General features: G+C 52.7%; 1 protein-coding gene across 13 annotated transcripts in view; it reads left to right on the forward strand.

Annotated features, from left to right (window-relative positions):
• The first annotated feature begins 1718 nt into the window (after window positions 1-1718).
• Window positions 1719-15322, forward strand: part of ANO1 (anoctamin 1) — a 160794-nt gene continuing 147190 nt past the window's right edge. For 4 of the 13 annotated variants that reach the window (XM_033861348.2, XM_033861350.2, XM_033861349.2 and 1 more), the window contains exon 1: window positions 1724-1862. In XM_033861348.2, the coding sequence (XP_033717239.2) occupies window positions 1805-1862 (58 nt within the window). In that variant the 5' untranslated portion in view covers window positions 1724-1804. Of the gene's footprint in view, window positions 1863-15322 lie in introns of all 13 variants that reach the window. The other 9 variants (XM_073809315.1, XM_073809311.1, XM_073809317.1 and 6 more) reach the window with 4 other exon arrangements.

The raw sequence follows: 15322 nt of genomic DNA on the forward strand, positions 1-15322 counted from the left end.
CTCCGTGAAATGCACAGGGCCCCAGCAAGGGCCCCTACGGCGCTTTCTCTCCATCCAGACCCCTCGGCCATCCTAGGTATACACGTGGGGTGCGCAGCACACAACTTGGGGCTGCCTGGCAGCCTCTTCACAGGATGAGACTTATCCACCCACAGCACCCCACCAATTTTTTAGTCCAGACTGAAACGAGATAAATACAAAGGACAATTGCAGGTCACCTCTCTCCCTGACCCTTTGGGTAGGAGGAGGCTTGAATCTCCTCTCTGTACACAGCACTTTGGGTGGAGGGCAGGGAAGAACGTCCCAGCTGGAGACATTTCTTTGTGGTTTTGCTGCTACTGCAAGCGTTTCCGCCCAGAAGAGTACGCGTGGGTACCAATGCCAGCAGGCTTGGCAGGGGTCAGGGAGGACTGGTCATCCATCCTCAAGGACGCATAGATTCCTTTCACGTGGATGTGGTCTGTCTCCCCAGGGCGGCTGGATGTGTCTCCACCCAGAGCCAGGCAAAGCCGGGGGCTCGTGGGGTATTTACTTGGCAGGTGATCCAAGGGTCCCCGGACCAGGTGGGCTCCCGGCACCAGCCTGGCTCTTCCTCAGGCTGTGGAAAGTGGGAGATGGCCTTTCAAAAGGTCAGGCAGGCTGTCCCGTCCCGCCACTGCCCGTGCAGTGATCAGGGAGCAGCTTAAATTAACATTCTGTTTAAGGCAGTTCTGCCTCAGAATTTATAGTTATTTACCTGGAGGTGTCACGGGTGTGAGGTTTGGGGAGACAGGAGGCGCCTTGCCTAAGGTTCTCCGCACTCTCCTGATGCCCACATCTCCGCTGCCCGGGAGGGTGCTGAATTGTCCAGACCTTGCCTTCTAAACAGGGATAGGGCTGCAGAGTGGCACCTCTCAGCTCCCAGCCCTGAGCCAGGCTGCAGGATGTGGGTGGGAAGTCCCTGCCAGCACCCCTGGCTGAGTTCTCTTGGCCTCGCTTAATTAGAATCCTCAAATAACACAGTTTTCTCCCATTTGGGGGCAGTTCTCACTTTATCCAGATTCCCAAGTTCTGCATAGGTTGGTGTTCGAGTTCCGGCCAGGCACTTGCCCTGTAACCTCCAGATCTCCTTCCCATCCCTGGGCTTCACTTCCTCCCTCTTCTGACAAATTCAGAGTGATGAATTGGGGTCCCGCCTGGGGGAGGGGGCCGTGCACTCTCCACTGACGCCCTATGCTGTGCCAGCCTCTCGGGGCTGGATCGCTGCCCCCTCCCCCCAGTCAGCACCCCTTCCCTGGGGCCCTGGCTGGGGACCCGTCAAGCACAGCCTCTCAGGGCCCCACTGTTCACCCCGACTGATAAGACGGTCCGGCAGCTGGTGGAGACTCGCCCCGCAGAGCGCAGAGCGGGAGGCCGGGGGCGGGCGGAACCCGCGGGCCGATCGCTGCGGCTGGCCTCCAGCGTCCCGCGCCATCGCTCGGTGTCCGGGTGGCCGCGGGGGAGTCGCGCTGCGCACGGGGCGGGGCGAGGGCGGTGTCCGCAGGTAGCCCCGGGGGGGCGGTGGCGGGGAGCCGGCCAGGACCCCCAGCCCAAAAAGCCGAGGGGGCGGAGCGGCGCGGCGGTGCGCGTGGGCGGTCAAGTTTGGCTCCTGCACTTGCGGCTTCGCGTGCTGCGTCTGGGGAGGCGAAGGGGGACCGTCCCCTCCCGAGTTGGGCTCGGACCCCGGCCCTCAGAGTCACTGCAGACCTCTGGGGGTGACTTCATCACCCCCTTTCCTGGACCCCGTGCGTCCGGGGCGCACCGGAGCCGGGCAGCGAGCCACGCCATGCTGGAGGGCGACATCGGCCTCGAGGGGCTGCCGCCTAAGGAAGCCCCCGCAGCTGGTGAGTATCCAGGGGCGGCGCAGGGGGCGAGGGCCCCGGGCGTGGCGGCAGCGGCGTCGGGGACGTTCGGGGACAGCGGCTTCCCCGGGACCAAGGGGCACGCAAGGGGCAGGCGACAAGGACCCGCGTCTCCGGTGGCGGGGACCGTCTCCGGCGAGGTTTTGGGGGGGGGGCTGACTTTGTCGGCCGCAGGTCACTGGGGGCACTCACAGACAAACTGACGGCGGACAGCTGGACCGCGGGCCGGGCGGGGCTGGGGGAGGCAGTGGCCCCCTGGCGGGCAAATGCCAGGCCTGCCGTGCGGTTTTCAATTCCTGGGAGAGCATCTCCAGCCGTGCGCGTCCGAGGCCCTCGGCAGATGGAAGGTTTTCGGATGTTTTCACAGGCGCTATGAATACACATAATATTTCCGTGCTATTCTAGAGATTAATTTGTGATGTAAAGTGACTACTCTGACTTGAAGTCATAATGGAAACTGCGGTGGAACTTGGGGGGGACACACGAGGCTTGGACAGGAGTTGGGAGGGGGAGTCCCTGGCTTCCTTGGCCCCTCCCTGCACATAAATCACGACCCTGGCTATTTTTATACCAATAATTTTAAAATAAATGACCCAAGCAATGTTTCCTGAATGATTTTTCCCCTCCCAGTTCAGAGGTTATTAAATAAAACCTCAGAGCGGGACAGTGACGAGGGGCTAGAGCGGGCGCTCGGCCTTATTTAATTATACAGCTGAGTTCCAGCCGGGAGCGCCCTGGTTAGGATGCTGTGCCCTGCAATCAGAGCCACCTGGAACCAGGAGCTGCTAACTATAGCACGGAGCACTGCTTCTTGTCCCTTGCTCCTCCCTCCTCCCCCCCATGCCCCCATCTCTTTTGGTGAGGGTGGGCTGGAGTCCCATGGAGCAACTTATCCTGATGTCTGCTTCTTAAAGAGCCCCAGTTTGGCTTCTTTCTAGAAATGACACTGTATACTCATCAGATTCTTCCCAGGAGGAAGAGAGAGGGGGCACTGCCAGCCAGAGGGGGGAGGCCAGACCTAGGAACAGGAAGGAAGGGACAGGCTTGAGAAGTCAGCCAGGACGGTTCTGGGCACACTGGCCTGCTTGCACGAGTGGCTTCTTCCAGCTCCCGTGTGGACAGGATGAGTTCGGGAACCAGCTGGGCACAGGAGCCCCAAACTCAGCATCTGTGAGCATCTAACCAAGCCCTTGCCTCCCGCTGGCACGGAATTAAGCACTTCACTCGTTTCATCCTCAGTCCAACCCTGTAAGCTGGGAGCGGAATCGTCCCCATTGTGCAGACAAAGAAACTGAGACTACACAGTTAGTACAGGGCTACCAAAAGTGGAGCCCAGGATGTCTGGGTCCAGCTCCCAGGAGGCTTCTGGCTCTCCCTTACCCCACCCCAAGCAGAATCACCCAGTGATGCAGCTGAAACTGATTCCTGCACACAAGAGTGTACTAGCTGGGGACTTGCTCTTTGGTTCTGAGAGCCTCTAAATTGCGGGGGGGGGGGCATATCTCCGATGTGAGGATCGGGGAGGCTTTCCCTAATGGAGGGTCTGATCCATCAGGTCCGAGCCGTAATGATGGACAGACTCCACTCCTAGAGCAGACCTGCTGCTCCCTTCACCTGCATCTCCACTCTGTGTGGTGGGCAGGGGTCTCGCCCCCTTTCTCCTGCTCTGGGCTTTAGCAGTGACAGGTCTAAGACCCCAGGACCAGTGCCCCAGCCTCCATTCCTGGGTTTGCCGCTGGGCATACTGTTCCACCACAGCTGGCATGCAAGAAATGTGGGCAAACTCTGACAGCGTCACACTACCGTCTAGCTCATTCGGTGTAATTAAGACCCAGAGGCTGCTTTGGCGCTCGCAGGTAAATAGGAAGTAATGAAGCCGGGGAGGTGGAGGATAGAAAGGGACCTTAGTCCTCTGCTTTGTCTCCATGCCAGGCACTGAGGCCCTGAGAGGGGACGTCCTCGCAGGGGGGTTCAGCTGTGGAGAACCCAATTCTAAATCCCAGCTTTGCTGCCTGCAGCTCTGTGTGACCTTGCCCAACTTACTCAACCACTCTGTGCCTTAGCTGTCAACCCAGAGGGTTTGTGAAGATGACTTGAGTGTATAGCCTTTCTGCTGGAGGGGCTCCGCTCTGTGCATGAGTACCGCCCCCACTGCTGTCATCCCCTGTTAATGCCCCCCTCCCCCTCTCCATCTTCATTGCTACCAGCTTCAGTTCACAGACCCAGATGTGAAGTCCTACCGGATGTTCTGAGACTTATCCCAGGACCAGCTCATTCTTGCTTCCCCGGAGCAATCGATTGTTACAGATGCCGCCTCCCTCTGTGCCTTCTTTAGAAGCTCCCTCGTTATTTATTAATAAGCTATTTATTCATAAGCCTGTGGTCAGCACCTCCCGCAAGGGCAGGTAGGATCAGGACGAGGTGGGGGTGGGCACCCCTCCCCCAGGACACGTCTGCCCGGCTCACTCCTGTTCATCCCCCAAAACCCTGCCGGGAAGTCCCCTCCTCTTGGAAACTAGCCCAGGTGCCTCTCTGCACTGATGGCACCCTGGGCGTGGAGAGAGGGAGGGGGGCTGTTGGTTGAGCAGTTCACTGTGTGCTGGGCGTCGTCACATGTGAGCCTCACCTACCTTATGAGATGCACACTACTATCTCCCCATTTATGGATGAGAAAACTAAGGCATGGAGAGATTACTCAAGGTCAAACAGCTGATAAATGACAGATGCAGGATCTGAATCCCAGGCGGTCTGGCTGTGCGTCGTCACCACGCTATGCTACCCACTCAGAGAGGACGGGAGAGCTGTCCCTCCCGAAACTTTCACTAGCCTCTTCAACAAACAGCTACAGGTAGCCTGGCACTGCGTCCTCGGGGCTTGGGACACAGCAGGGAACAAAGCAGACACGGGCCCGGCCCTCATGAAACATTTTTGACCACGTAGGAGAATTCAATACGTCATATGTTGGCTGGTGATGTGTCCCATGAAGAAAAGCTGAACAGAATAGGGGGCGATTTTAGATAGGGTGTGCCAGGGAAGCCTTCACTGATGGGCAGCCTGGGAATGCACACCTGAAGGAAGAGCACTCGGGGCAGAGGGAACAGCCAGTGCAAAGCCTCACACCTGAAGTGCCCGAAACATGCCAGTGGGCTCACGGAGTCTGGAGGGAGTGGGAGAGGCAGTCCAGATTGTGATGTGCCCCTGGCCACTGGGCTGGGCGACATGGGAGCTGCTGGAAGGGGCTGGAGCTGACCAAGGTTTGGGCAGGATCCCTCTGGCTGCTTTGGAGAACAGGCTGAGGGGGGAAGGACAGAAGCCGGTCCGGGGACTCTTGCAGTAATCCAGGCTTGAGATGCTGGTGACCTTGTGCCGGGACCCGTGGAGGTCAGCCTCTGGGTATATTTTGAAAGTAGAGCCGACAGGAATTGCCCACACATCAGATGGAGGGTCTGAGAGTAAAAGAAAAATCAAAGACTGCTCCAAGATTTTTGGATTGACCTGTTTGGAGAAACAGGTATGGGTCGGGGTAGGTGAGGAGTTCACCTTCTTGGTTTTTGTTTCTTTAGTTGAGGTTAAATAGACATAACGTTTTAATCATTTTTAAGCATACAAATCAGTGGCATTAACGTCCATCCCGAATGTTGGGCAACCATCACTACTATTTTTTTTTTAATTGTATTTATTTATTTTGGGCTGCGTTGGGTCTTCGTTGCTGCGCGCAGGCTTTTCTCTAGCTGCAGCAAGCGGGGGCTACTCTTCATTGTGGTGCGCGGGCTTCTCATTGCGGGAGCTTCTCTTGCCGCAGAGCACGGGCTCTAGACGTGCAGGCTTCAGTAGTTGTGGCACACGGGCTCAGTAGTTGTGGCGCACGGGCTTTGTTGCTCCGCAGCACATGGGATCTTGCCGGACCAGGGCTCGAACCCCTGTCCTCTGCATTGGCAGGCGATTCTTAACCACTGCGCCACCAGGAAGGCCCCACTATCTACTCCTAAAACTCTTTTTTATCATCCGGAAACAGAAACTGTGTACTGATTAGGCAATAACCCTCCATTTCCCTCCCCCAACGCCAGCCCGGGGTAACCTCTGTTCTACTTTCTGTTTCTATGAATCTGACTCTTCTAGATGCTTCACAGGAGCGAAATCACACAATATTTGTCCTCTTGTGTCTGACATATTTCACTTTACATGTTTTCAGGGTTCAAGGTATCAGAACTCCATTCCTTTTTATGGCTGAATAACATTCCATTGAATGTGAGACCACATTTTCTTTATCCATTCATTCAATGGACACTTGAGCTATTTCCCCTTTTTGGCTGTTGTGATTAAAGCTGCAATGAAAATTTGCATGCAGTGTCTGTTTGTCCTGTTTTCAATTATTTGGGGTATATATGTAGAAGCAGAATAGCTGGATCCTATCTTTAACTTTTTGAAGAACCACCAAACTGTTTTCCACAGCCGTGGCGCCTTTGTATATTCCCTCCAGCAGTGTAGGAGGGTTTCTATTTCTTCAATCCTCACTAACACTTGTTAGTTTCGCTTTTTTGTGTGTGTGACAGCCATCGTAGTGGTTGTGAAATGGCATCTCATTGTGGTTTTGATTTGCCTTTGCCTAATGACTAATGATGTTCAGCATCTTTTCATGTGTTTATTGGCTACTTGTATATAGTCTTTGTAATCTACTCAATTTCTTTGCCCATTTTTTGATGGGTTGTTTGTCTTTTTGTTATTGAATTGTAGGAGCTCTTTATATATTCTGGATATTAAACCCTTACCAATTATAAGATATGCAAATATTTCCACTCATCCTGTAGGTTGTCTTTTCACTCTCTTGATCACGTCCTCTGATGCCCTTGTACATACAGTGAGCTTCTCTTCTGTGCTGTCATGTGGCTGATTGAGAAACCTGTCCTGTACCCCTGCAGTTTGATGCATAATTCAATTCAACTTAGAGGTGGATGACTCTGTCTTTGGGCCAGTTACAGGGCCAGGAGCTGGAGGTACGGTGTAGCCGCCGTCCTTGCTCTCATGGAGTTTACAGCCTGTCTTGCTTTACACTGTGGTGTACATTGTGGAAAGGCCCTGATTCTGGCTAAGTAAGCTCTGTATCCCGAGGGCACATTCATCCTACAGCCCTGCCTGCTTCACCGCAGCTGTCACTTCCTTCAGACACACAGCAGGTCAGGTCTCAGGTAACTGCCTCCGTAATGTCTGCCTCCCTGGATGGATTCATTCTCTAGCCCCAGCACAGGGCCTGGCACGGTGGGGCTTGGTGGAGGGATGGAGGGAAGGATGATAGCTGACAGTTTTTGTCAACTCATTCTGTTTCAGGCACTGTTGTGAGCCCTTTGCATACGTCACCTCCTTTAATATTCACTTGTTAAGTTGGTAATATTGTTAGTAATATTATGAGCCCCTTTTGACAGATGAGGAAACCAAGGCACAGAGACACCAAGCAACATGTCCATGCTCACACAGCCAAGGGTACCCTGTGAATCAGTCAGGGTAGATGGGGGGACCCTAGATTCAGACCAGAGTTGTGACAGCTGGCCTAGGGCCAGAACTGGGTCCCCAGCTCCAGACTTGGGGTCCTTCTCGACTCATCTACCACCTCCCCAGCTCTCCAAAGAGAAGGCAGTCCTCTGAGGGGGCTGGTGGGGGGGAGGTTCTGCTGCTGCTGACCGCTAAGATCTTCCTCTCCAGAGCCTGCCCTTGCCTGGCGTGGGCACCCCCAGCAGCGGTCACGCCCCCGGCTTCCAGCGCCAGGCACCTGTGGCGGTGTTCTCATGCTGTGCAATGAAGTATCAAAAGCCTGCCGACCCTCAGAAATCCATCTGACGATGGTCACGTGGCCTTTGGGTAGACAAACGCCTGGTTCCTTGCATTCAGCCCTCAGAGGGCCTGCGTGCGCATAGATGTCTTGCCTGGTAATCCAGCCTGCTTTCTTTTTGCAACCCCGGGGGTCACCTTGCTCCCCTCTGGGCCTTGCACTGTGATGCAGTCCAGCTGGGCTCTGAGTTCCCACACACACAGCCAAACCCACCAGGCCCCACCCCCTCCAGTCAGCCGAAAGCTCCTCCCTCCAGCTGCACCCCCATTTGCCTCTGGGGGTGGTGTACAAACATTCCCGGTGACACCCAAGATTTCATCCTTTCCCTTCACACCCAGCTGGAACGATTTCTGCCCACGTACGGCCTCGGGTGTAGAATGATGTTTTAATGCATTTACACGGCACCTTCACTGCAAAAGTCTGAACACGCCATTGGGGGTGGAAATGGAGCTGTTGATGTGAGCTGTTAGAAAGAAGGCATAATTGGGCATAATTTTTATTGCATTGTGTTTCCTGGACGGAGAACGGCCGGGGTTTGGGGGTGCAGGGGTAAGGCGGGTGCAGGGCAGCTCCAGGCCGCGCTCGTGTTCCTACTGCAGACTCTGCTCTTGAGGACTCTGGGCTCCGGGCTGGAGCGGAAGCCCATGGAGCATTCCTTCCTCCTTCCAGTCCTGTCCTCAGGCCAAGGGGGCTCAGATCCCTCCCACCTCCAGGGCTTAAGCGAGTCACACAGCTGTGCGCGGTGCTGGCAGCCCTCCACTCAGGCCCACATTCCGCCCTCTACCTGGTCCATCTGATGCCAGTTCCTGTGCGTGTCTCAAAGCTGCCTACGGCTCCCCGTGTCTGTGCTGCCCTCTCTTCAGTTCCACTGTTGCCTCCGCACTGGCCTGTGTCCACCTTGGCCCCCTCCTGCCCCCTGTAGTGGACCCCCGCCAGCCCTCACCCAGCCCTGGCCCACAGGTGGGGCTCACCTGCCTCTCCGATTCCTTCTCACCTCCAGCGCTTGCCCGCAGCCTCACTGACCTTCCTGTGGTCCTTCGTCCTCTCTTTCCTGCTCCCTGGGCTCTTGGCCGTTTCTTCTTCCAAGCTCCGTCGCCTCCTTCAGGAGGCCCTTCCTGACCCCAGTGGCATCTCGGCAGCAGGCTCCTCTCCCCTGAGCACTTACACAGCTGCCCCCATATCTGCTGCTAGCAGTATTCTATCAGTGTCACTCTCCCTGCACTCCACAAAGTTCCAGAAGGACAGGACTTAGGTTTGCTTTTCCAATTTGATTTTACACCACCCGTTTGTCCTTAAACCCCCAAGATCAGAGCTGGAGAAGGCCTGGGGGTTGCCTGGGCCCGATCAGCGTCGCCCACTGGGGCTCAGGACACCCATGCACAGTAATCATGTCTCAGGCGAACTCCTGGGAGTTAAGCATGCCATGGTATTTCATTTGTGTGCTATATGAAAAAGGAGTGATTTTAAGTGAAAAATACTTCACTTTGGATATTGGTATAGCATGGAAAGTTTTCCCCTTGATTGATAGATAGATGATAGATAGATAGATAGATAGATGCATATAGGCAGGTAGATGATAGATAGCTCAACATAATGTGTTTTGTATAATATATATAATCTCTCTATATAGAGGTAGATAAATATATATATATGAAATTTCTTTTTTTGGCTGCACTGGGTCTTCTTTGCAGGGTGTGGGCTCTTCGTTGTGGCACACAGGCTTCTCAGGTTGTGGCACTCGGGCTCCAGAGTGCGTGGGCTCTCTAGCTGAGGTGCGTGCGGGCTCTGGAGTGCGCGGGCTCGGTAGTTGCAGCTCACAGGCTTACTTGCCCTGCGGCATGTGGGATCTTAGTTCCCTGACCAAGGATCGAACCCACATCCCCTGCACTGGAAGGCAGATTCTTAACTACCAGACCACCAGGGAAGTCCCATATATATATGAATTTTAAATTGTCATCAGGAATTCCCTGGTGGCGCAGTGGTTAAGAATCCTCCTGCCAATGCAGGGGACACGGGTTCGAGCCCTGGTCCAGGAAGATCCCATATGCTGCAGAGCAACTAAGCCCATGCACCACAACTACTGAGCCCACATGCCACAACTACGGAAGCCTGCACACCCAGATCCCATGCTCTGCAACAAGAGAAGCCACTGCAATGAGAAGCCTGTACACCAACCGCAACAAAGAGTAGCTCCCGCTCACTGCAACTAGAGAAAGCCCCCCCCGCAGCAACGAAGACCCAACACAGCCAAAAATAAATAAATTTATAAAAATTAAATAAATAAAACTGTCATCAGTATGACTGGTCTGGGGTTATCTTGTCTGAACTATCATCATTATCTTGCATGATGCATTTTAAAAATCAACCAGTTGACACAGGGAGGGGGAAGGGTAAGCTGGGACAAAGTGAGAGAGTAGCATTTACATATATACACAACCAAATGTAAAATGGATAGCTAGTGGGAAGCAGCCGCATAGCACAGGGAGATCAGCTCGGTGCTTTGTGACCACCTAGAGGGGTGGGATAGGGAGGGTGGGAGGGAGACGCAAGAGGGAGGAGATATGGGGATATATGTTTACGTATAGCTGATTCACTTTGTTATACAGCAGAAACGAACACACCATTGTAAAGCAATTATACTCCAATAAAGATGTTAAAAAAAAAATCAGCCAGCTGATTTTGTATGTTCGTGACCTGTGTCTGCATGACGACTCAGCGTTGGGTTCACTCTTCACCAGCTCTTCCCCACCAGAAACACATGGCAGACGTGAGCAAGGCTCCTGCCCAGCCGGTTACAGTTGGGTAATTGTCACCACTGTTACTCCGTCTCTGTTTAAATAATTTTTCTTTTACAGCAGTTTTAGATGCACAGAATTATTGCAAAGATAGTACAGCATTCCCATATAACCCACACCTGTTTCCCCCGTTGTTAACATCTTGCATTATCACGGTACATCCTCACACGCACCACCCAATATTGATATGTTATTATGAACTGAAGTCCACGCTTTATGCAGACTCCTCGGTCCTCTTACCTGACGTCCTTTTCTGTCCCAGGATCCCATCCATTTAGTTGTCGTTTCTCCCTAGGCTCCTCTTGGCCGTGACTCTTTGTTTTCGATGACCTCGGCAGTTTGGGGACGACTAATGAGTTGTTTTGTGGATGTGCTTCAGCTGGGACTTTCTGTCATGATGAGACTGGGATTGTGGGTCTGGGGGGAGGACCACAGAGGGGAAATGCCTTCTCATCCCATCGCATGAGGGCATACGCCCTCCACACGGCTGGTCCCTGGGATGCTGCCTGCTCACCTGGCTGAGGTGAGGTGTCAGGCTTCTCCTGTGTGAAGTTACTCGTTTCTTTTTTTCCACATTGGTGGTTGAGGTTCTAGAGATTTCTTAATGAGCTGTCGATTTTAGATGATAGCCGTCAACTTATGAAACCATCTTAAGCTGAATTTACTAAATTTTTGTCATATGTGAGCTCTTTCTTAATTAGTATTTTAACATCAGCGGTCTTTCCACCACCGACAGTTGGGGTTATATATTAAACAGTATGTGACTAAGAATACAAACAATTTAAAACTCTCGCTTGGCCAAAGCTCCAAGAGTTGCTAGAAGTGTCCAGCTGAGCCATAAATCGAGTCTTGACCTCAACTGACCACCTCACTTCCATACAGAGGCCTCCAACTTCCATCTCAAGGGGGAAATCTTTCAACAATTATATCACTGATTTTAATAAATAGTCATTAGAACAGGTGTTTTTCTGCCCTTAAAGAGGCTAATGAATGTCCTGGATCCCTTCCAGAGAACCCAGAATGAGAAATCCAGGTCCAACCCCCTCATTTTCCTGGTGACAGAAGGAAACTGGGGCTCAGAGAGGTTGAGTGATATTCCTAAAGTCACACAGCACTTTGGTGACAGAGATGGGACCAGAGCTCTTGTTTGCTTACTCCAAGTCTGGTGCTCTCTCCCCTCTTCTCAAATCTAAGGAGGAGGTTAGAGTCAAAGGATGATTAACTATGAAAGTCCCTTGAGGAGGCCACATTGGAGGCCAGTCTTTGACAGGTCCAGCACCAACTGTGTTTCCTGCTGCCTTAGAAGAGACACCTGTGTCTTGTGTCTTTGGCTGGTGCCAGATGAAGTTCAACCTCTAAAGGACAGTGAGTCTAGAGAATGCATGCAGCTCCTCGAGGGCTGGGGTCCTGGGGGTGGATGATGCCCACATGCTGAAAGGCACGAGGGCATGAGACCTGAACAAGGAACAGGAGGTTCACCTCCCTCGACTCAGGCTCCCTGGGAGGCGGGTGGTGGGTGGAACCACCTGCAATGTTTAAATGTCTGCTCCTATCACTGTTCTTTTGGGCGGGGAGGAGAGGACTAGCCATTGTATTTGAATCTTTATGAAGTTGCCATGCCCACGAGGAGAACGTGGATGGCCCCCAAAGCCTTACCTGGGCTGGTTCACATTCCACCCTTAATTCTCCTTTGTCCTCCCATCCCTCAAATAAAAGATTATAGCCAGTTTATACCTGTGGATAAAATATAAGAAAATAGCATAAATTAACATCAAGATGAAAGGGAAACAAATGAAGGAAGCCAAAGGTGGAGCCAGAGAAGAGTGAGGACTGAGACCAGGTGGAGTTCGCCTCAGGCTCTGGACCCGCTAGTCCTACCAGCCACAGAGCCACAAAATGAAAGTCTACTGGTGGCTCAGGAAAGGCTGTCCCCCAGCCACCCCATATGGCAGCCCCGGGCCTTTGCACAAGCAGCCTCCTCCCCTGGAGCCCTCTTTTTCTATCTCCTTCTCATCTCTGGCCTTCGATGTCATCTGACGGAGACCTTTTTAGCCTTCTCCATCCCACTGGGGGTGCCCGTTGCCCCCACTCCTAACACCAGCCCCTCTCCTTTGTAGCTCCGAGCACATGTCTTAATTAGATGTTGTAAACTGAGGTGTAATCCACATAGAGTAAAACGCCCAGAGCTCAAGTGCACAGTGCCATCGGTTTTAACACAACTTCCTATGCTTGTATAACCTATATCCCGTTAAGATATGAAATAGTCCCATCGCCCCCAGAAAGTGGCCTCACACCTGTCCCCCATCAGCCCCCCACCCCCACCACCAAGGACTAATTCTGCCTGTTCTAAACTTCCTATAAAAGAAAGCGTAGGGTGAGGACTCCCCCATGTCCAGCTTCTGGTGCTCAGTCATGCAGAGCAGTAGTGGGTTTGATGCTGGGTACATCCCATCACGTGGATGGACCACAGCCTGCGTATCCATCCTCCTGGAAGGATTGGTTGTTTCCAGTTTGAAGCCTTTATGAATGGAGCTGCAAGGAGCAATGCTTTTTATGAGCATGTTTTCATTTCTCCAATAAGTGCCTCCAGCTGGAATACGGGGGTCATATGAGGAAAAGTGTGTTTAACTATTTAAGAAACTGACAAACCGTTGGCCAAAGTGCTCCCCATTTTCCATCCCCCCAAGTAGGGTCTGAGAATCATAATTGGGTCTGATTTACTGGACTTATTGACTATCTGCCCCTCCTCCTCCACTGATGTAAAGACCAGGTAGCCCAGGAGAGCATCTCTTGTGTGTCCTGAATCCTCAGCATGCCCACAGTGCCAGGCACATAGTAGGTGCTCAGTAAACATTTGCCGAATGAATGAAGTCCCCCTTCTACAGCTCTTTTCTGATGCTAATTGTCCAAGGACCTGTGTGTCTTGCTGAGGATCAAGTGGGCCCGAGTCCCCACCCTTTTGTGAAAGTGGAGATAGTGAGAGTCTGAGTGAGGGCTCTCCCACGTCCACTTGGAGACACCTGGGGGGTGTCTGATAACAGTGTGAAGGGTTTCCTCAAGGACAGAGGGCAGGGGAGTCCCAAGTGTCCTCCATACAGCCCAGCCACGATTGTTGTGTTCTGAAAAGGTGTAACCAGATGCTCACCTCTGCCAAAGTGAAATCTCAGGAAGGCACTTACAGAGAACTCCCGGCGGGCTCTCCATGACAAAACCTTTGTAACTGTAACTCAGCCAGATTACCTGCTGGATGCAGATATTAAAATGGGGTCAGAGCGACGCAAAATGAGCCCTTGGGGGAGAAAATGGATCGGCACAAGCAGCTCAAAGTCTCGTCTGTGTGTTTGGGCTAGTCTTGGAGGAAGAAAATGAAATGTGTCACTGCTCCTGGGAGAAAGCTTATCAGTGTGTTCTCAAGAGATAGGCCTGCTTCCCAGGAACCCGAAAATCACATCAGGTGATTAACAAGCATCTTCAAAGAAAGGGCCTAGTAAGCACATGAAAAGGCCCTCAAGTTCATTAGTCATCAGGAAATGCAAAGTGAAACCACAGCTCAATGCCATCATATACCCATCAGAGGGGCTGAAATGCAAAACACAGATGATGCCAACCTCGGGCCAGGCTGCTGGCGGGAGTGGGAGTTGATACTGGAAACTAAGTAGCTGGGAGTCACTGCTGCTGAACCAAGCAGACCTGGTGCCCAGCAGACCTCTCCCCGCGGGACTCAACTGAGACGCACGCCGCCCTTGGTTGTCCAGAGACACAGATGAGGGTTCCTCACCGTACTCTTCATGATGGCCCCAAATCAGGACCCCCCAGATGCCCACCAGCCCTGCGACAGATACACACCCGTGGTCCTTTCCCACCATGGAGCCCTCCACATCCCTGGGGTGAACCACCCACAGCTGCTCCCAACACGGGGAGGAATCACCAAGGTCGCAATGACCATAGGAGGCCAGACACTGAAGAGCGCACACTGTAGGCTCCCACTTATAGAATGAACAGAACTCCATCCAGCTGTTAGGACACACAACAGAACTCCTAACATCCAGCTGTTAGGACACACAACAGCCAAATGCATCTGTGAAGACAGGAATCAGGATAGCAGTTTCCCTTCGGGGGTCAGGAAGGGGGCTTCTTGGTGCTGGCCACATGCAAGTTTTGTTACCAAAAACGTTATCATGTGTGCATGTCGTGTGTGTGTGTGTGTGTGTGTGTGTGTGTGTGTAGCTCCTGTGAGATGTTTTTAAGACATCAGGAGAGGGCAGCGGCAGAACTCACCCCTGCTTCAAGCCACCTAAAACAGCTCTGCAGGAAAGCATTCTCACTGACCATGTAATCCCACCATGGAATTATGACCTGGCTTCTGTCTTCAGGGGTACCCTGAGTTGAGCTTAGCCTTCTGCCAATCCCCCCACAAGGGTGAGAGACCAATGCCAGGGCAGTTAGAACCAATGTCAGGCAGCTTCTGGGGGCTTCTCCTACAGTGGTCTGTAGAAGGGCTTTGTTCAGAGACCTGCTTCTCTTGTACAACACCAGTCTGAGAAACCCAGGCTCGCTCCTTCTCAAGCCACAAGTTGGCACATACATTTTAAGTGGTGTGTCCAGTAAACTAAGAGGTCTATACTAGTGGGAGGTTAGAGATGAGAAAACCGCCAGACCCTTGAGTTCATGAAAGAGAACAAGTTGGCAATGATGAAGTCACCACTCAGAGCCACCATAAGAAGTATGTTATTTATCTTGCGCTGCATAACAAACGACCTCAGAACCTCGTGTCTTAAGGCATATTTATTATCTCAGGTCCTTTCCGTGTCTCAGAAATTCAG

The sequence above is a fragment of the Tursiops truncatus genome, chromosome 8, assembly GCF_011762595.2.
Source record: "Tursiops truncatus isolate mTurTru1 chromosome 8, mTurTru1.mat.Y, whole genome shotgun sequence".
Taxonomy (NCBI): domain Eukaryota; kingdom Metazoa; phylum Chordata; class Mammalia; order Artiodactyla; family Delphinidae; genus Tursiops; species Tursiops truncatus.